This window comes from Epinephelus moara, chromosome 10, assembly GCF_006386435.1.
Source record: "Epinephelus moara isolate mb chromosome 10, YSFRI_EMoa_1.0, whole genome shotgun sequence".
Taxonomy (NCBI): domain Eukaryota; kingdom Metazoa; phylum Chordata; class Actinopteri; order Perciformes; family Serranidae; genus Epinephelus; species Epinephelus moara.
This window is the reverse complement of record NC_065515.1, coordinates 17,831,217-17,850,628: the sequence shown is the minus strand read 5'-3', so window position 1 is coordinate 17,850,628 and position 19,412 is coordinate 17,831,217. Positions and strand designations below refer to the sequence as shown.

The following is a 19,412-nucleotide window of genomic DNA, read 5'->3' as shown; positions in this document are numbered from 1 at the left end:
TTCTTGTCCAGTGTATGTAAGCCTATTTCCAAATGAGGATGGAGACAGAAATTCTGGGCACTATGTATAAGCAGTCTCTGTGCCTACCCTCACACACCTTTTGATTTTTTTCCACAAATAATTGAGCCAAAAAATGTACCCAAGCATGAAGAATGCAGAATTAACTTTTTTATTATTATTTTCATGACTTTTATTAGATAGGACAGGTGGAATGTGAGGGGGTAGAGACAGGGGACACCATGCAGCAAGGGGCTGCAGGTCGGAATCAAGCCCATGGCCGCTTTGTCAAGGGCATAACCTTTGTGCATGGGGTGCCTGCACTACCAGGTTGAGCTCAGAAAGTCCCCATTATTTTGTTAAAACAAAGTTCAGTCTTTCAACCAATTCATTCAGCCGATTTATATTTAGTAATGGCATTAAAACGTTTTCATTCCAGGCTCTTTGAGGGCCCCTCTCCAGTCGGGGCCCTGGGTAATCAGTCCAACTCTTCCCCATGCTATGACACTCCTGGATGGATAAGGATAAAGTGTTCCTTTATGCAGAGCAGACTGTTCAATGAGCCAGGCCTCCAGGGGACAACTGTTCTTCCAAATACAAAAATATACACTTCATCAAATAAGCATATAAAGCATTTCACAATTATTACACAGCTGTTTTAGAAGACACATCAGTTCTTGTCTGTGCATATGTATGCACATTTTGTAGTGGATAATTATGTCTGTGGGCTACAAGCTATAATATAAATATGTTTCTGTTTTAAAATGAATTGATAAAGTTGTTGCATTCAGTTTATTGCATCTGGTTACATGTACATGCTGTGCTCAACTCTACTGTAAATACTATGTGTAGCCTGGCTGTTTACAGGCTGCTTAAAGTGAGACCTGCTCCTGATAATCCTCTTGACACCACAGAATTGATTTGGATTATCCAGTGAAAGGATGAGCTTTGAAGATTTGCTTCTTAAGTCTTGAGATGTTTGATAGAGATCAGGAAACATCTTCAGGATGACTGTGTCAGTTAGGAATGTGGAACAACCTGCGGTGTGTAGAAAGTGCAAAGAAGGTCAAGTTAAAGGGACAGTTCACTCCTAAAGAAAAAAAACATATTCTCCTTCCCACCTGGAGTGCTATTTATAGCAGCTGTTTGGAAGTTTCATCATTACGATCAAGTGTTGTGAGATTGTACTGGTTTAGTCGCCATTAGTCCTCAAATTATTGAAAAAAAGAAAAGGAAAATGCAGCACGATTTGACCTGGGATACAAGGAATCTCGAAGGGATACCGAATATGTTTTACAGTTTATAGCTTTACTAAGTTTCCTATAAGACCTTTATATTTGGCTTTTTTTTTCATGAATGATTCCTAAAACAGGTTGGGATGAAACAGAAAAAACAAACAAAAAACACACAAATATCAAAATAAAAATAGTGCATAGCATTAATATTTTCTAACCAAAAACCAAACCATAGGCTAAAGGTGTAGGCTGAGGCCACAAAAATACTACTGTTAGACAGTTTCTGTCCCACACTAATGCCACATGCACTTTTAAACTACATTTTTGTAGTTCATTCAATTATTTAAATAAAAAAAAAGTTTTTATTAAAGCTACAGAAATTCAATTCCCATCAATTTCTTTTCTATTTTATCTTGAAAGTAAAACTAACACACTTCCTGCTCTGCTCAGATGTACTGTCGTGAGCTTGACCGACTTGACACGACTTAACTGCTCTGACTGCACCGTACGACCGGAGGGGGGCGGTGACAAGGGACGAACAGCCTGTCGGTCAGCAGCCAATCCATGCGCAAAGAATCTATCCAATCCCTGAGATCTCCTTAATGAAGCTGAGGCTAAAGTACAGCATGGTAGAGCCGCTGCCAGGTGTGGTTAGAGGGGTGACGAGACGGATCCACTGTAAATCTTGAGGTGTCACATGAAAACCAAAGGCTGAGACTGAATTTCAGGAATTCTAAGAAGAAGAGGAAGATGATATACTTTATTAATCCCAGAGGGATTTGTTGTCATATACACACAGGCCCAAAATACACAGGCGCAAACAGGACCCAGGGTGAGGAGGCTGCCCACGGACAGGCACCCCGAGCAGTTGGGGATTCAGTGCCTTGCTCAGGAGGCAGACTGGCTGCAGCTGTCGGTCCACACTCCATATTTGGTCCAGACGGGGTTCTGTTCCCTACCCAAGTCCCTATGGACTGAACTACTGCTGCCCCCCTCTATTAAGCAGTTGTAGCATATGAGTTAGTTTAAAACTCTGTATGAGAGTTAAAGGTATACTATCCTTACACAATCCTATGGAGGATTGTCAGTTACTGTTTGTACACACACTGGCCAGCAAAAGGAAAAGCCAACCCCAGATTCACTCTGGTTTGGCTTTTTGCCTCACTATATTGTGTGTCACTTGGATGTCTGCTTCTTACGGTCCGGCACCTGGTGGATACCTTCTTACAAAGCCCTGACCTCACCTGAGTGCTGTGGGGAGACACGCCCACAAATACCCAACCACAGAAAATAAGAAAGTACAGGCAGAGGGCAGAGTCTCTGCAGAAAAACACACCACCACACACTTCTAGTGGGTCATAAGTGATGATTGAGAGGGCTTGCCTGTTTGAGTCTATGCATTATATTTAGAAAAATCTTAGACAGTGTATCTTCAAAACCCACTCACGCAGAAGAGGATGAAGAGGACATTATTTTTCTTATTTTGCAAGGAATTATGGTCTTCTCTGTGAGTCTACACATTGTTTTTAAGGAAAATCCTGCACAATATATCTTGTCTATATTATCCTGTCTGCTGTGGTAGACCCCTGCTTCTATTGATCCTGTACCGAGTGCCTGTTCTTGTGCTGCCATGATTAGTGCTTCTGTGCTGTCTTTCAGTCCAACCCTCTCCAGCCGCTTGTAGGAATTCTTGATGTCGGCCCCTTCTTCATGTCGGTAGTACATGCTGTGCAGGGGCTCGTCCTTCCATGATGGTTCATCCTCCTCTTCTGCATTATCAGGTTTCTGCTGCCTGACGTATTCACTTAGCAGCTCATCTTTGGGGGCCATTTTCCTGGTGTATTCCTGGATTTTGGTTGTTTCATCCTGGACAGTGGCTCTGACGCTCACCAGTCCTTGATCCCCCTCACAATGCTTAGTGTACAGTCTCAGGGTGCTGGGCTTGGGTTTAAACCCTCCATGCATTGTGAGGAGAGTATCTGATGACTGGCAGGGCGTACGTGTTGATGGCTCGGACCTTGTTCTTCCCGTTCAGCTGACTTTCCAGTACCTGCTTTACTCTATCCGACCACACTTATCCAGTCCAACTTGCATTCTGATGTCATGTATTTTGGGAAAAAAATAGAAGAAATGAAAGGAAAGAAGTGTTTCCTACAGTATTTGAAAAACTTTAAGAACTCTCCATTAAAATCCTCTGCAGGGTTAAGAGTTCCTCAAGCTTGATATCTGATTCTTTTAGGCCAGTTGTCAAAAGGATATCACCAAACGAGTGATCTACACTTGTCTACCCATTTAGTCCATCTACCCAGCCAGTATCTCTCCTGTTTCCTCTCTGCTGGGTTGCAGGGAATTGGACACTATCACTGGGTGAGACGTGGAGTACACTTAGTTATTGTGCAAAACTTCTTTTACCAAGCTCTCTGTGCAAATTACATTCATGTGTTCAAATGTGAAGAACCCATAGACACACAGTAATATGGACACAGGCTGCTGCACTAATGTCACCTCTCCTAACACAGAGATCAGACGGCATTTCAATGAAATCCGTCATACATGTGTTGCCTCTGTGAGCCCACAATGACTCTTATTCAGGGGAGTAATGCGGCTGCTTGTGAATGGGACAATGGCAGAGAGGAAACGCCTCTCTCTGTGTATGTGTGTGTCTGTGTGACCTTAGCCTCTGTGGCAAACTGTCATCAGTCAGAGCACTGAAATACCTCCACCAGGACCTCCAGCGTCTGGTTTGGCTTTTGGGATATTTGGCAACCTTTCATCATCTCAGAAACTCGGGATCAATCTCTTTCTGTTTTTCTTTTCTGGCTGCATTTTTTATGGTTATGTGCGGATTTATGATGGAGAATTAAAATGGTGAGGAAGAAAAAGCTGCTGGTGTTTGAGTAAGTATTACGCCTGTGTGCATGTGTCGACTGTTTGAGCCTCTGACATGAATCCAAAAAACCCTATCATTATGCTGTAACATTACAACAAGGGACTTAACAGGTATTGATGGCACTTTATTTTTACAGTATATATTTCTACAAAATGTCATGTATATATAGTAAATGTAGATGTTTTTAGAGCATTACTACATAATGTATGATAAAACTAATCATATACAGAGTTAAGTGTGTTTTCATACATCTCTCCTCTTATCTCTCTCTTCTTCGGCTTATCTTACCTTCATGTTAGAGTTTTGGTTTGGTGAAATAATATGAGGCTGTCTTTTTTCAGTGTGGCTCCAGTGCCATACATTAATAATGAGATGGATGTACTAATTGCCCTCCTGGACAGATATAGATTTCATTCCATCCACATGTAATTCTGATCCAAACTAAACTATAGTGTCAGAGGGAATTCATTTAAAAACAATCTATCAGACACTGTGACAGTGACAATCATTCAGATTTTTATGGGTGATTATTTCTACGTGAAATAACCCGGGCTCAAACTATTTTTCTGTCAGCTTCCCTATTGTGTCGACGCTATTGTGGCAGCACAGGTGACACAAGAGCTCATGTGTGTATTGTCTGTGTGTGTATGTATGGGTGCCCTTTACATTGTACCATCCTATCTAGCATTCTCTGTCTCCGGGAATTTAGTTATTTTGTCTTCTGACTCTTATCAGTACTATTTCTCAGTTCTAAGATTCAGTGATCCATCAGTGGGTTAAATATAGCTTTGTTGTTTGTATTTCCTGTCTGTGTTTTCTTCTCTTTTTAGAATTTGTGGAAGCATGATGTGGGATGGATAAACAACAACAAAACTCTACTGTAAGTCGACTGAAAGGCTGTTAGTATGACCCTGAAATTTAACAGTGTGTGTTTTTGTGATGGCTGAATGTTGGTGTGTAAAGATGGAGTGTGAGTGACCCTGCTGACCTGCGAAAAGGGAAACGTGTGTGAGTCATTACGTGTGTATTTACAGCTATAGTTTCCTAAATTGTAACACTGATATAATTTGACAAGCATGCAGCAACTGTTTACAAAAGCCGACAGAAAAGTAAGATTTAAATTTTGTTTTTAGTTTTCAAGGCCTGCCATACTGCATCAGATGTCTCTTGATTATGATATAAAATCATTATATTTGTGTAGATTTTTATACTTCCAAAATGCCAGTCCTCTCAACATCCTTATATTACCACCAAATGTCATTTTGTACAACAGACACATTTCACACACACTTGGAGCTGAGCGTAACTTTAAAGGAAGCAGATAATGTGTAAAATAATTATTTGCTGGTTTATATACACTGTCTCTCTCTCGCTCTGTGTGCAGATGGCCTCTAATGACCCTGACCTTCCTGACCCCACTGGTGACCCCCAGCCTGGTGACCTCATTGAGATCTTCAGACCAGCCTATCAGCACTGGGCGCTCTATCTGGGAGATGGTTACATCATCAACTTAACTCCTGTCGGTTAGTAGGAAACCTCCAAGAGATGAGTATAACTGGATATTTAAAAAAAATAAAATGAAATAAAATAAAATAAATTTTTTGGATTTTGATTCTGATAATGGGGGCTAAATAGTGCTTTACATTTAGGCAAAATCTTGGTGAGGGAAAAACTGGCATGGCCGTTTTCAAAGGGGTCCCTTGAACTGTCAGCACAAGATATCTGAATGAAAATGGGTTTTATGGATACCCATGAATCTCTTGTGAAGGCTTGTTTGCAGTAAATATTCTGTTCCTTACAATCAATGTTCTCCTTCCAACTAAAGCTGTATCTTTGTCTGCTTGAGGAAAGGAATAGCCAGCCTATTTGAAGAACAATGACTCCGTTAACATGTAAAGATACATAACACATTAAGACGGGGATGCTTTGGAACTCAGAATGTTAACTGTGCTGGTCTAGGCACATCAGATAATTAGTAATATGAACTGAAGTTTGAATTTGAAGCACTTTGATACAGTGGGTTTAAGTAGCCCATCGAGTCCTCCTGCGGCCTGATTCAGGACATGTAAAGCCACAAAACCATCTCATAAAAACAACTATTTAAACACAGTCATTGTTTGGCAGTGGTGAAAAACTACAGCCTGTGTTTCCTATCAGATAAAGAAAGCATGCTAAAAATATTCTTCAGGAAAAAGGGTCAGTGTTTGAATGTAGGATTTTGACTTGTAAGGGATTTTTACACTGTCATACTTCTAGTTTAGTTTAGCTTCAGTTAATTTTGCCATTTTCCAACTTATACCAGTCAGACACACACAAGAAGAAAATATATAAATAGCAATAATTAGTCATTAGTTTTAAAGCTGTGACGAACCAAAGCAAATTTTGCTGATCGAAAAGGTTTAGGCTAAAGCCATAATTATTACCCCTACCCATCCATCCATCCATCCATCCATCCATTTCTAACCGCTTATCCTCTTGAGGGTCACGGGGGGCTGGAGCCTATCCCAGCTGACATTGGGCGAGAGGCAGGGTACACCCTGGACAGGTCACCAGACTATCACAGGGCTGACACATAGAGACAGACAACCATTCACACTCACATTCACACCTACGGCCAATTTAGAGTCACCAATTAACCTGCATGTCTTTGGACTGTGGGAGGAAGCCGGAGCACCTGGAGAAAACCCATGCTGACACAGGGAGAACATGCAAACTCCACACAGAGGGGCTCCCCCACCCGGAATCGAACCAGGAACCCTCTTGCTGTGTGGCGACAGTGCTAACCATCACACCAGTTTTTATTTTTTTATACCTCATTGCTTAATTCACACCCTAAGACCTTCTGCCAAATGATCCTCAGATTTGCACAAATATCTTCTGATATTTTGTAGAACATATTCAGTTTTGGTAAATACTTGTACAGTCCATAGAATAAACTCTTGTTGCCACACTGAGGATCTCCTCTTCCTCTCCAGATGAGAACCAGGCGGCCGCCATGTCCAGTGTGAAGTCCGTCTTCAGCCGGAAGGCAGTGGTGCGCATGCAGCTGCTGAAGGAGGTGGTGGGAAGCGACTCGTACCGAATCAACAACAAGTACGACCACAACCACACACCCCTGCCCACCTGTGAAATCATTCAGCGAGCGCAAGTCCTCATTGACCAGGAGGTGTCTTACGACCTGCTGGGGAGCAACTGCGAGCACTTTGTTACCCTTCTGCGCTACGGGGAGGGGGTGTCCGAGCAGGTCTCTCACTTTTTATTTTGTTTCTGTCTCATGTGTCATCAGGGCAAAACACTAACTTTTCACTCCTCATACCACACTGAATGATGAAACGTCACCACTGCCATAGCTTTACTTGTTGAGTATATATTTTTGGAGCAGAACAGCACATTTAAAAGTGACTTCTTTCAAGTAAACCGTACCATAAAATAAATCTAACATTTGCTTTATAGTGGCCTGTGTTACTTTCTGCACTTCAGACCGTTTCTATGTGTATATTTCAGCTCTGTCATTGTGTGGTAGCCAGTTTGTGTAAAGGAACACTAATTTACCTTTCTTTTATCTGGTAAACTCACCTAAATACAATCACTGGGCCTGTGTTGACTGGTTAGACATAAGCACAGGTTTGGAGTTGTTAAAGTTATGGCTGAAGTCTAGAGCAGTGGTTCCCAACTGGTCCAGCTACAGGGTCCAGATTTCTCTTTTGTCACTAGTTCAAGGTCCACACAATTTAATAATTTAAGTGACGGCATGCTTGCGTTTGGCCGTGCAACCCGGTCTCGCTCCGAAGTCGTTGAAATCTGCCGCTTGGGTAGTAACTTCTGGAGTCAGACTTCAACAAAAAAACCTGTCCTTTCACGTTAGCATGATACGTGGCTGGACGGCGTTTTTGTTAAACAGCACCCAGCAGCGTTAGGGGAAAACACGGCAGGACAAGAATGAAAGTTACAATGGCGAAAGTCAGAGTAGAGTGGGCAAGAGTGGTGGTGAATGGGTCCAACAACCACCAGCTTTCACCCAGGAGGCCGGTGTTCGCTTCCCGTTAGAATGTAAAGCCAAACCCTGTTCTTTTTTTCCTAAACCCAACTACCTGCATGTGTTGGCTAAATGAAACCACGTGCATTTGTTGTTGAAGCAAAAAAGACATCAATTCTTTTTGAGAGAGTAAATGCATCCTAGAACGTCAACAACCAACCAGTGTACCTTGCTCATCATATGTCGATGTGGAAAGTCCACAACCAAACGTCGATATGTGATGTCTGAGTGAGAATGTGTTGGGCTAGTTTGCGGTCTCTTAAAGTAGCTGTGTGGCATTCACTCACTGTACAACAGGAAACTGCACTTCAAAATAAAAGCGCTGATTGGGTAATTTGCTATAATTTAAAATAAAGTGTTCTTATTACCAACTTGAAACATTCCTGTGTCTCTTGCGGTCCACTCAAAATGGACCCATGACCCACTTTTAGACAGCGACCTACCAGTTGGGAACCACTGGTAGAGGTTAGAAGGTTACTCCAGTACCAAATCTGTGTTTGAATGTCACTCATCTCTATAGCCTTTTTATTATCTTAAAGATCATGGTAATCCTCAGTCCACCTCGTCTTGTCCTCCTTGTCTCCTCAGGCTACACGGGCCATTGGGGCCATCAGTTTGGTGACGGCAGCAGCCAGTGCCTTCTCTGTCCTGGGACTGATCAACACACGATCCAGAAACAGGCCTTTCTGACAGCTGTGTTCTTCACTGAAGGGTGTTCTCTCCCAACATTCATGCGGCTGTGATTAAAAAGAATAATAATGAAAATAAAGAATTAATAAAACTACAAACTACTGTGTTGTGTGTTGGAGAGTCATATGGCCTCATATAGCTCACACTGTATGGTTCCTACTGTGTTTGTTGGTCAAATATTAATAACTCAGAAGCACTGCTTAAATGGTCGACCCAAATTATTATTATTATTATTATTTTTAATATTTTATATGGTCGACCCAAATTACAAAGAACATGTCATTACAGTTAATCTTCAGTCTGGTCATGCAGAGGCAGGGTACACCCTGGACAGGTCGCCAGAATATCGCAGGGCTAACATATAAAGACAGACAACCATTCACGCTCACAGTCACACCTACGGGCAATTTAGAGTCACCAATTAACCTGCATGTCTTTGGACTGTGGGAGGAAGGCGGAGTGGAGCACCTGGAGAAAACTCATGCTGACATGGGGAGAACATTCAAACTCTGCACAGGGCTCCCCCACCCTGGATTCGAACCAGGAACCTTATATAATTTAACTTTAAACACAGGTATATTTCCAAGGTGACAATTTGAATCACTTGCAAGGGTCTGCTCTTTTTATGGGCCCCTAAACCCCAGGGGCCCCAGTGCAAATATAGACAGTGCCCTGTCTATATTTACGCCCCTGGATGGATGTTCTGTTACAGCTGGGCCACAGTTAAAGATGTTTTGTGCATTCTGCGGCACAGACAGCAGATGGCGCCAATGCCCCCAAAACAACAGTAAAAAATCAGTAGAAGAAGAAGTAGGCTCCGTGCAGTGTGACGTCGAACATCTGCGCCGGCACAGCCACACGTGTGTTTTCATGGACCACGGAGTGCTTTAAGTGTGATATTTCTTTATTAAAGTGTAAAAACCACAGCGACAAATATGGGGAAGAAACTGAAAGTCGGAAAAACCAGAAAGGATAAGTTCTATCACCTGGCTAAAGAAACAGGTAAAGTACCGCTGCTGTAAAAGATAACAAGCTTCTGACTGTTAGCACTGAGATGTACGTTAGCATTAGCATGACTGCTAGCTAACTCCCTCAGCCTAAAGACGGTGTGATTTTAAAGTGTCAGCTGTCTGATAACATCTTGTTTTGATCTGTTTCAGGTTATCGCTCTCGTTCTTCTTTCAAACTCATCCAGCTGAACCGTAAATTTCAGTTTCTACAGAAAGCCAGAGCTCTGATCGACCTGTGCGCTGCTCCTGGTGGATGGTGAGCTGCCTGTCAACACATGATCATTTGATAACTGTCTGCAGAGGGTTTTAAACAGGAGAGCCTAAACTGTAGAGACACAGAGGGACCAAAAATAAATCTAATTCAGGGACACTGTTAAACCTCAACAAGAGCCCTCCAGTAATGGTGCAGGGCAACATCATAGAAGCAGGGCTGGTATTCCCAAACAGACTGTGTGTGATACTGTTATACAGCTAAAATGGCACTTGACACCCTTTTATGCACAAGTACCATTTTAAATGGTGTTAGAAAATTACAACAAACAATAATCAGTTAACAAGTGAAGTCTATGAAGCATGTATGAAATAGCTCATTTGACACATTTTCCTGCAGGTATTGCGTTCATTGTTTGGGGTAATTGTGCAGTTTATCCATTGCTCTTTACGGTTATTGTTATGCATTAAATGTAATATATTTGTTAAACAGCCACTTAATCAGGGGTCATCACTTTAAAAAAGTGTCTCTTAAGGCAGTGGTTTTAAAGCTTTTTGTGCCCAAGGCACTGCAAAGGGCAAACCAAAATCTCAAGGCACACCTGTATTTATATCTGTGCACAATAGCCTCTATAACATGTGTTATCACTTGTCACAACATAAATGTCTTTTTTTATCTACTAATATCAAATAACAATGACAACCAACCATTACTTATGAAATATTTATCAATAAAACGATTCAAGAATTCATTTTGAACTTTTTAGAATGACTTCAAAGCACCAGTAACACATCCATTTGAATGGGAAATGATATCATGTATGATAATGTGATGTTTCACGCACTTATAATGCTGACATGCGAAAAGCGACAAATAGGTTCCCTGTGAAGTTTTTTTTTAATTACATTGAATGAAATTACATTTTGTAAGGTAGACTTTGCCCTTTTATTAGGAAATGGGTGCGCACAACATACTGATGAGGTCAATCAAAAATTAATTCATAACTTTTTGTATAGGCCCCAGTTGACTATTGCGATAATAATGTGTGGTTATCACAAAATGCCATGCCACACCATTTGAGAACCACTGTCTTAGGAAATAAGGTTGGGAACCACTGCCCTGTGGGGTACTAAGACTGAGCATTAAGCTCTTTTACAGCAACGCCTGGAGTTCACATTCAGTGGGCTCTAAGGATACAAATACATGATAGCAGTCGCAATGAAATGATGAAAAAAGTCCATAAAAACAAATAACTAGCAGCAAAGTCTATCAAGAATTATAAATAAATAATAAAACAGTAAACAGATGAAAAAGTTGCTGTAAATGACGGAGGAAGAACAACAATATAAACAGTCAAATGTAGAGAAAAAAAATATCATGTCTGTCAGTTAACCAAAGCAGAAACACTGTAAAGCAACCATATCATCCAACGTACGCTTGAAATGATCTAACAACACATACCTGTCTTAATTAAAGTACCTCTTGTAACTTGTTTCATTTATTTGGTGCAAAAAAACTAAAAGCTAATTTAGCGAGCTCAGCACTGATCTGAGGAATGATTTATGATATCATCTAACAGGTGTCTTTTATCTGTAAGGTTTGATAAAATGTTTTCCTGGGACAAAACCAAAGTCATAATTCAATATTTAATCATCCTGGAGAGACAGTACACATCTGTCAGATCACAGGAGAAACATGAGCAAAATGTATGTTGTGATATATGAATGCACCCCTGATTGAAAATCTCCTTGCAGGTTGCAGGTGGCGTCTAAGTTTATGCCTGTATCCAGTCTCATTATTGGTGAGTGTGATGTCATCATGATAATAAATCGCTCTGACTCTCCGAAGGCTTTTAAAGTCTGTTGTTTTGGGAAAAAAAACAAAGTGTGATCTAATTTTTATCGCTGAAATAGTGTGAGAAAAGTTTTAAAGAAGTGTTTCTTCCTGTCAGGTGTTGACCTGGTGCCCATCAAGCCCATCCCCAATGTGGTGGCGCTGCAAGAAGACATCACCACAGACAAATGCAGACAGGTGAGGCAGCTGCTGCAGAGCTGAAGGAAAATGGACATGAGAAAACAAAATGCCAGAGACACAGATGATTTCGTCCTGGCATTAGACACCTGCACTGTTTACCAAGCATCAGATTTCTCTAAAATCACAAACTACAGGATAGTTCTCAACATGAGTTTGTTAAGGAAGGTGCTTTCTGTCCCTCATACAGGCTTTACGAAAGGAACTGCAGACTTGGAAGGTCGACGTTGTGCTAAATGACGGAGCCCCGAATGTGGGAGCCAACTGGCAACATGATGCTTTCTCACAAGGTAGGTGCCACTAAACTAAAAATTAAAAGAAATTTCCAGTCACATCTTCATACATCAGAATTTACAGACCCAGCTATCAGCAAATACTGGCTATCCATAGCACAATTTTGTTCCTTTGTATAGCAGCAAGTAATGTGCCATGTGTCCAAAAATAGTTAAACAAAATGAGAAGAACAATCACCTGTCATAATGGATTGCATTTGAACCTAACGTCTCACTTTGTTCTCCGCTTCCTTTCCAGCTCATTTGACCCTCATGGCCCTGAAGTTGGCCTGTGATTTTCTGACCAAAGGCGGCACTTTTGTCACCAAGGTCTTCCGCTCCAAAGACTACCAGCCACTCCTCTGGATCTTCCAGCAGTTCTTCAAGAAAGTTCAGGCCACCAAGCCGCAGGCGTCTAGGAACGAGTCCGCCGAGATCTTTGTCATCTGTCAGGGTCAGTGGCAGCTGCACATTACAGTCTCTGATGAGAAGAGAAAAAATCAGAGTCTTGTGTCTTAGCCACCTCTGCGTATTATATCTTAACCACGTTTGTTTTTTTCCTTCCCAGGTTTTCTTGCCCCAGACAAAATCGACAGTAAGTTCTTTGACCCCAAGCATGCGTTCAAAGAGGTGGAGGTGCAGGCCAAAACTGTGAGGGAGCTGAATCCTGTCAAGAAGCCAAAGGCATGTACACTGAATGAGATGATGGAATACTAGTCGAGCTAATACGAATAAGAACAAATAACTTGACTTTCCCATATTGAGGTTGATGTTTGAATGTCGACTTTGGAGTAAACACCTCACATTTGTCCTCAAATATTCTGTACTGACCAAACAGCTGCTCTTTTGTTCCAGGCGGAGGGATACGCAGACGGTGATCTGACACTCTACCACAGTTTCACAGTGACAGCCTTTTTGAAAGCCGAAAATGCCATAGACTTCCTGGACAAAGCCAGTGAGGTGAGATCTTTATACTACTTTAACTTGCCAAAGAGGGATGCTGGAGGTCCACTCATTTTCTGCCATTTCATAGAAACTCCTGTGAGATAGAAGTTGAATCTGGAGAGAGAGATGTTGTTGAAGGTTAAAGATTTATGATTAATCGTCCTGGGCCTGATTATTTGATATTAAAATACACAGTACAGTGTATGAAATGTAAACTGGGTGACCTCAGTGAGAGAAAAAGCCTTCCTGTATTTCAATTCTCACTCTGTCCTCCTCACTCAGATCACCTTTGACAACACAGACCTGCAGTCTCACCCGGCCACCAGCGATGAGATAAAGGAATGTTTACGTGACATCAAAGTACTGGGCCGCAAAGAGCTCCGGTAAGTTGATTTTTGTTAGTACTGTTTTTAGAAATAATAAAGATTAGATGTTACTCAAGTGACTCTTCTTTCCTCCATCCTCTCCTGCAGCTTGCTGCTGAACTGGCGAACCAAACTGAGGAGATTCCTGGCCAAAAAACTGAAGGGGGAGGCCAAACAGCTGGACCCGGAGATTGAGTAAAGAGTCTTTACAGTTCATTTACAAAAAGCTACTGAAATATCCTCTTTTCCAGAGTGTGTCACAGCAGATTTTTAAAAACATTCCTCTTTGCTTTGTTTTTAGCTTAAGTTCTGATGAAGAAAAGGCTGAATCAGAGGAAGAGCCAGACAAGAAGACAGAGGAGGAGGAAGAGAAGGAGGAGGGGAAAGAAGAGGATGGCGAGGAGGAAGAAATGGTGAAGAAACTGGCAGAACTGAAAGCTGAGGAGGTCGCTGAGCTCAAACGGTACGATACAAAGTTGTTCAGGATCGCAATTTTAGTTCTGCTCAGGAGGTTTATTTTTTTTTTTTTCTGTGACTATTTGCCGCAGCATTAAGTTGTAACAGATCCTCAGACGCAGCTGTGAAGTAGTTGTTAGACATCACCTTGTTAACCTGTTGCCCTTGATGTGCTTTTGGTGAAAGAAAATTAAAATGAAACATGCCAGGCAAATAGAGTTTGTGTAACTGTCATGCTCCATCAGGAAGAAGAGGAAGCTGCTTAAGGAGCGGAGGAAGCAGAGGGAGAGGGTGGCACTGAAGATGGACCTGCCTGGCGTCTCCATCGCAGATTCCAACGACTCATCCATGTTCTCCCTCAGCACCATCAAGAAGCAAAAGGTGAAGACAACACACACATGCACACCTATGGATGCTGACACCCCACTAGGGCTTGGTTGGAAAAATATTTATATGTAGACTTAATTCTGTTGATTACTTTAAGTTGTTAGTCACTGTAACTTATTGTCCTGATTTGGTGTTCACGGTTCTCCATCAGGCGCTGGCTGATATATCCAAAGGGGACATGCAGGTGGCAGACACCCTGGTAGAAGAGGGTGACGATGTCTACCTGTCTGAGGAAGAGGACGACGATGCGGATGCAATGTCCCTGGCCTCTGATTTAGATGATGAGGACATGGAGGAGGTGGAGCAGAGGCAGAAAGAGCTGGAGAAGAAAGCACCAAAGAAGAAGTGAGTCAAGCGTTGTGTATGAAACAAGGCTGTCCACTGTTTGAAATTCTGTTCCTTTGATGTTCTGGAAAAAAGACAAGGGTCTTACCCCTCAATAATTAATACTTCTTTTAATCAGTGTTTGCTTATTTGTGCCTGTGTTTTCTAGAGTAACATTCACTGAAGAAGAGGAGGAGGAGGAGGAAGGACAGGATAGTGGCTTGCTAGTGGAACTGGAAGGAAAGGATGAGAAGAAGGCGCGACAGACTGACCTGTGGTTCAGCAAGGTTTGTCCACTTGTGTTCCAGTGATGTGATATATACAATGTTTATGTTGATAGTTGCACAAAGTGGGGTTGTGTAGTGACTTGTCACCTGCCTCTCCGTTCACATCACTAATCACTGTCATGGCTTAAACCTGCAAATTAGGCCCCGCCCACACTAATGCGTTTTTGTTTTGAAACTGCATTTTTAAAAAGAAAACGATCTCTGTACACACAAGTGTTTTAGCACTGTTCCAGAAATAATCTCCGTCCGTACTAACATGCCTGAAAACACATATCACATGACTATTCATGAGCACTGGGCATGCATACCAGTGTAAACAGGAAGCAGATTGTCTACGCTGTGGTTGGTTGCTTAGTTACAGAGCATAGTTTAGAGGAAGAAAAGCAATGGCAAAAAATAAGACGTAGAACTTTGACTAAAAGTACCGAATGAGTATATGGTAGTCAAGGTGGTGGATAACAGATTGGGTGTTGTTGCAAAGCAAAAATGGCGCCATAGAAGAGCGTTACCAGGAGCATTATCTGTTGCCGGAGGAAGCCACGGCAATGAGAAAGGAGTACCCACACAAGAAGGATTAAATTACAAAAGGTATGTAGGCTTAGCTGTATTGTGATAGATAAAAGGTGAAGGACGAACCCAAGGTGATATGTAAACTCATCTTCATTGGTCGACTACAAACATGACGTATCATCTGGAACATGGAAGTAGCTACATGCCCATTAGCCACTTAGCACAATCATTACTGCTTTGCCGACAGCGTCATTAACAGGCGGCTCGCTCAGTGTGTGACGTGCACTTGTAGATAAAATATAGGCCTATATTAATGAAGGTTCATTAGTACGGTTTTGTATTTCTCTGTAATGTAGCACAGTGTTAACAATGTTATTGAAACTATTCTTTCTCACACCTTCAACTCAAACCATTGTGTTGCCCCGCCCAAAATAAATGATTTTAATATCGTAAACATGCAGGCGACTACTCGATTAATGGTCCTTAATTACGACTATTGGTCAACTAGGAAAATTCTTCGCCGGGGGCAGCCCTAATCCAGACTTGATGTTGGAGTGACCTCTGACCTTTCACCCTGCTGTCCTTTTGCTCTGCAGGGCATCTTCTCTGAGATCGACCTAGAAGGAGACGCAGAGAGCGAGCTTCGACAGACCGAGTGGCTTCAGAGCAAACAAAAAGGTAACAGTCTGACAAATATAAAATATCACCTTTAAAAGGATACTAGCTCTCCCAAATGTGGACTGACAAAAATATTTGTGAAATGAATATTTTTCGGAAAAAGGCAAAAAGAGGAAAGCTGAAGAAGAAGAAGAGGAGGAGGAGGAGGAGGAGGAGGAGGAGCAGGAGGCTGAAGAGAAGGTTGCTCCACCAGAGAAGGAAAAGGCGGGACCTTCAAAGGAAGCTGAGGAGGGGAGCGACAGCGACTCAGACGACAGCAGCGACGATGAAAAGTAAAACCATACTTATGTGGCTGTCTGTGCCATTTTCCTCTCAAAATATGATATAGTGCATCCAATTTGATTTGTTCTATTGACAACTGAATAAAAATACAAATCAATATTTTGTTCCAGGGAGATCACCAGGATGAAGCAGGTCACCAAAGGGGCCAATGGGATGTCAGGAGAGGCAAACGATGATGACTTCCAGGTTGTTCCTGTAGAAAGCACCAGTGAGTATGAGAAACTTTTAAATGTCAGGGGTCAAGCTGGTGATCTCCAACCTAGGGCTGGGTGATATATCCACTTCTTAAGGTATATTGATATATTTTCAAGCGAGATATAGGATGAGAAAGTACCGTTTATATCAGCATAGATTGTTGTTTCGTGAAGCATTTCCTATGTGAAGCTGTGTGAATGGAACTCCACACCCTGCCCCCACTTGCTCACAAGTTCTCTTACAACATTCTTGTTATTTAATACAGGCTATGTCATTTTCATATACATGTTTTAGTCCACTTTGTAGAAAAGACCCAGAACCTATTGCCAGTCTAAAGATAGTGAAATATTATTTTTGGTCCGTATCGCCCAGCCCTACTCCAACCTACACAAATGCAGCCAGTTAAAGCCATTCAGCTTCATGTTTTAGACTAAAGTTTTAGATGTTTATGGATTCTGTGCTCCTCAGGTAAAAAAGCCAGGATCCTGGATGCAGAGGGCCTCGCCCTAGGCTGTCAGATCGCTACATCTAAGAAGAGAGCCAGGGATCTGATGGATGGCTCCTTCCACAGGTGTGTGTGTTGTGTTTGAGTCAAACACTGTATATAAAGATGGATGACACATCTCCACGTAATCCCTCTGTACAAAAATGAAGCCAAAATGTCCAGGATACAGCCGCTGCCATCTTCCATCTTCCATCAGCGATGACATTTGGAGCCAGAGTCTGCGCAGTAGTGATCTCCGGAGGGGGTGATACGAACCCTCATAAATGACAGAAACCAGATGTGTACCTTTGAGTTTTTAGTTTGGTTCACGTCCCATCTGTTCACACGGAGAGGGCAGGGTTTATGACCTACACTGCAGGCAGCCACCAGGGGGCGATCGACATGTTTAGGCAGTCTGTGGATTAAGTGTGTCTTGTCCTAATGTGTGCCCACTTTCCAGCTGTTTCAAATGGTCTCACAAAGCATACAGTCCTTAAAGTATAAGCTGGTGATGCTTTATTTTTGTTCTTGTCAACGAATCCAATGAAAATACCAAAAGATGAAAGATGGCTGTACAGTAAACTGACTGTATGGTCTTGCAGGTTTGCTAGCTCAGAGGAGGCGTGGGATGTACCGGAGTGGTTCCTGGACGACGAACGGAAACACCGGAAGAAACCGGTGCCGGTCACCAAGGAGATGGTGGAGGAGTACAAACAAAAATGGAAGGAGATCGATGCCCGACCCATCAAACGAGTTGCTGAGGCCAAGGCCAGGAAGAAGAGGAGGGTAAGAGCGGGGAAAAGAACAATGGTGCAACTGCTGATGACAGATGCCGGAAAACAAAAACACTTAAAATCTTTATAGTTTAAGGAACTTGTAAGTAAGGCAAAATATTTCTGTAGATCTTAATTTGTTATTACCTCTGTGACGTTCCCAGATGCTGAAGAAGATGGAGCAGGCTAAGAAGAAAGCAGAGGCAGTTGTCAACACAGTGGACATTTCTGAGAGAGAGAAGATGGCTCAGCTGAAGAGGTATGATGTCACACCTGTAGGGGTGGAGACGCACCTCAAAAGAACATGATGACTCCGTTAAACTAAATGCTAAATTGTATCATTAATTTCATGTTGATAATTGGTCTCGTCTTTTCCCCATTTTGTCAGTATCTACAAGAAAGCAGGTTTGGGGAAGGAGAAGAGAGAAGTAACATACGTCGTGAGCAAAAAGGGGGCTGGCAAGAAGGTGAGGCGGCCCGCTGGCGTCAAGGGAGCGTTTAAAGTGGTGGACAGTCGCATGAAGAAAGACATGCGGGGGATGCAGAGGAAAGAGCAACGTGCTAAAGGAGGCAAAGGAAAAGGCGGCAAAGGAAGAGGAGGGATGAAGGGTGGGAAAGGGCGGAAAGGAAGATAAATGTCACCCTGTAGCGCTCTCACAGTCCTGCCTTTCTCACCATTAAACATGGTTTAAAGCCTGGTTTAAAGTTACAGGCGAGCATTTATGGAGCTTTGTGAGCTCCAAAGTTTGACCTCCTGTCTCGTGTGTACAGACACCAGAATGAACGCTGGTCACTCACATGGATGCCCTCTTTTTAGCAACTTGTGCTGAAGTTGTTTAAACCGCCGGATACTTGAGATATGTTCTGTGGGTATTTAAATGCTGCTGTTCTGTGCACGTCTTTGTGAAGATGTTGATCTGAGTGGTTTCACTGAACAGCTGAACTGTCAGTGGCAGTACATCGAGTAAAACACAATAACAATCAATGTGTTCTCCAGAAATGTTGCTATTAATATTGTAAATATTATATACACATTTTGCAATAAAAGTTTTGTCCAATAATTTATTCAGTGTGTTCTATGAGTTAAAAAAGTCAGAACCATAGTTTCTTGACAGAAGATTTAGATCACGTATTGCTCTTTGTGTGAGTCAAATGGCTTCAGTTATGAACTATAGAAGTTGTAACGGTCACTTTATATCTGTGAATATAATACAACCAACCCAGTGCCATAATCGCCTCAGGGGATTGGATATCTCCTTCCTTTGGGTTCCTGCTCATGTAGGGGTGGAGGGAAATGAAAAAATAGACATATTGGCTAAACAATCATTGAAACGACAGGTAGTCAACTTGCAAG

At 42.2% G+C, this 19,412-nt stretch overlaps 2 protein-coding genes across 5 annotated transcripts; both read left to right on the top strand.

The window, feature by feature from the left end:
• The first annotated feature begins 3,897 nt into the window (after positions 1-3,897).
• plaat1 (phospholipase A and acyltransferase 1) lies at positions 3,898-8,946 on the top strand. 3 transcript variants are annotated; one of them, XM_050054824.1, is made up of 5 exons: positions 3,898-4,100; positions 4,953-5,002; positions 5,507-5,645; positions 7,098-7,366; positions 8,747-8,946. In XM_050054824.1, exons 2-5 carry the CDS (start codon positions 4,976-4,978, stop codon positions 8,846-8,848), a joined length of 537 nt encoding a protein of 178 aa, XP_049910781.1. In that variant the 5' UTR covers positions 3,898-4,100; positions 4,953-4,975; the 3' UTR covers positions 8,849-8,946. The 3 variants fall into 3 exon arrangements, with proteins under 3 accessions (XP_049910781.1, XP_049910780.1, XP_049910782.1); XM_050054823.1 differs by having other exon boundaries at positions 3,898-4,129; XM_050054825.1 differs by lacking the exon at positions 4,953-5,002 and having other exon boundaries at positions 3,898-4,129.
• Positions 8,947-9,682: 736 nt separating this feature from the next.
• ftsj3 (FtsJ RNA 2'-O-methyltransferase 3) lies at positions 9,683-19,112 on the top strand. 2 transcript variants are annotated; one of them, XM_050055436.1, is made up of 22 exons: positions 9,683-9,850; positions 10,009-10,114; positions 11,824-11,870; positions 12,021-12,100; positions 12,291-12,390; positions 12,632-12,826; positions 12,941-13,056; positions 13,228-13,332; positions 13,600-13,700; positions 13,791-13,877; positions 13,984-14,145; positions 14,384-14,519; positions 14,677-14,870; positions 15,019-15,136; positions 16,243-16,324; positions 16,428-16,441; positions 16,493-16,596; positions 16,717-16,814; positions 17,270-17,372; positions 17,888-18,071; positions 18,223-18,317; positions 18,447-19,112. In XM_050055436.1, the coding sequence occupies exons 1-22, from the start codon at positions 9,784-9,786 to the stop codon at positions 18,691-18,693; spliced, it is 2,541 nt and encodes an 846-aa protein (XP_049911393.1). In that variant the 5' UTR covers positions 9,683-9,783; the 3' UTR covers positions 18,694-19,112. The 2 variants fall into 2 exon arrangements, with proteins under 2 accessions (XP_049911393.1, XP_049911392.1); XM_050055435.1 differs by having other exon boundaries at positions 16,428-16,596.
• Positions 19,113-19,412: the final 300 nt, after the last annotated feature.

Bases quoted from the DNA above. Each gene is read 5' to 3' on its own strand.
- plaat1 (XM_050054824.1), top strand. From the start codon at position 4,976: ATGGATAAACAACAACAAAACTCTACT. The intron at 5,003-5,506 runs GTAAGTCGACTG...CTCTGTGTGCAG, and splicing joins AACAACAACAAAACTCTACT to ATGGCCTCTAATGACCCTGA. The intron at 7,367-8,746 runs GTCTCTCACTTT...TTGTCTCCTCAG, and splicing joins GGGAGGGGGTGTCCGAGCAG to GCTACACGGGCCATTGGGGC.
- ftsj3 (XM_050055435.1), top strand. From the start codon at position 9,784: ATGGGGAAGAAACTGAAAGTCGGAAAAACCAGAAAGGATAAGTTCTAT. The intron at 10,115-11,823 runs GTGAGCTGCCTG...ATCTCCTTGCAG, and splicing joins TGCGCTGCTCCTGGTGGATG to GTTGCAGGTGGCGTCTAAGT. The intron at 17,373-17,887 runs GTGTGTGTGTTG...ATGGTCTTGCAG, and splicing joins ATGGATGGCTCCTTCCACAG to GTTTGCTAGCTCAGAGGAGG.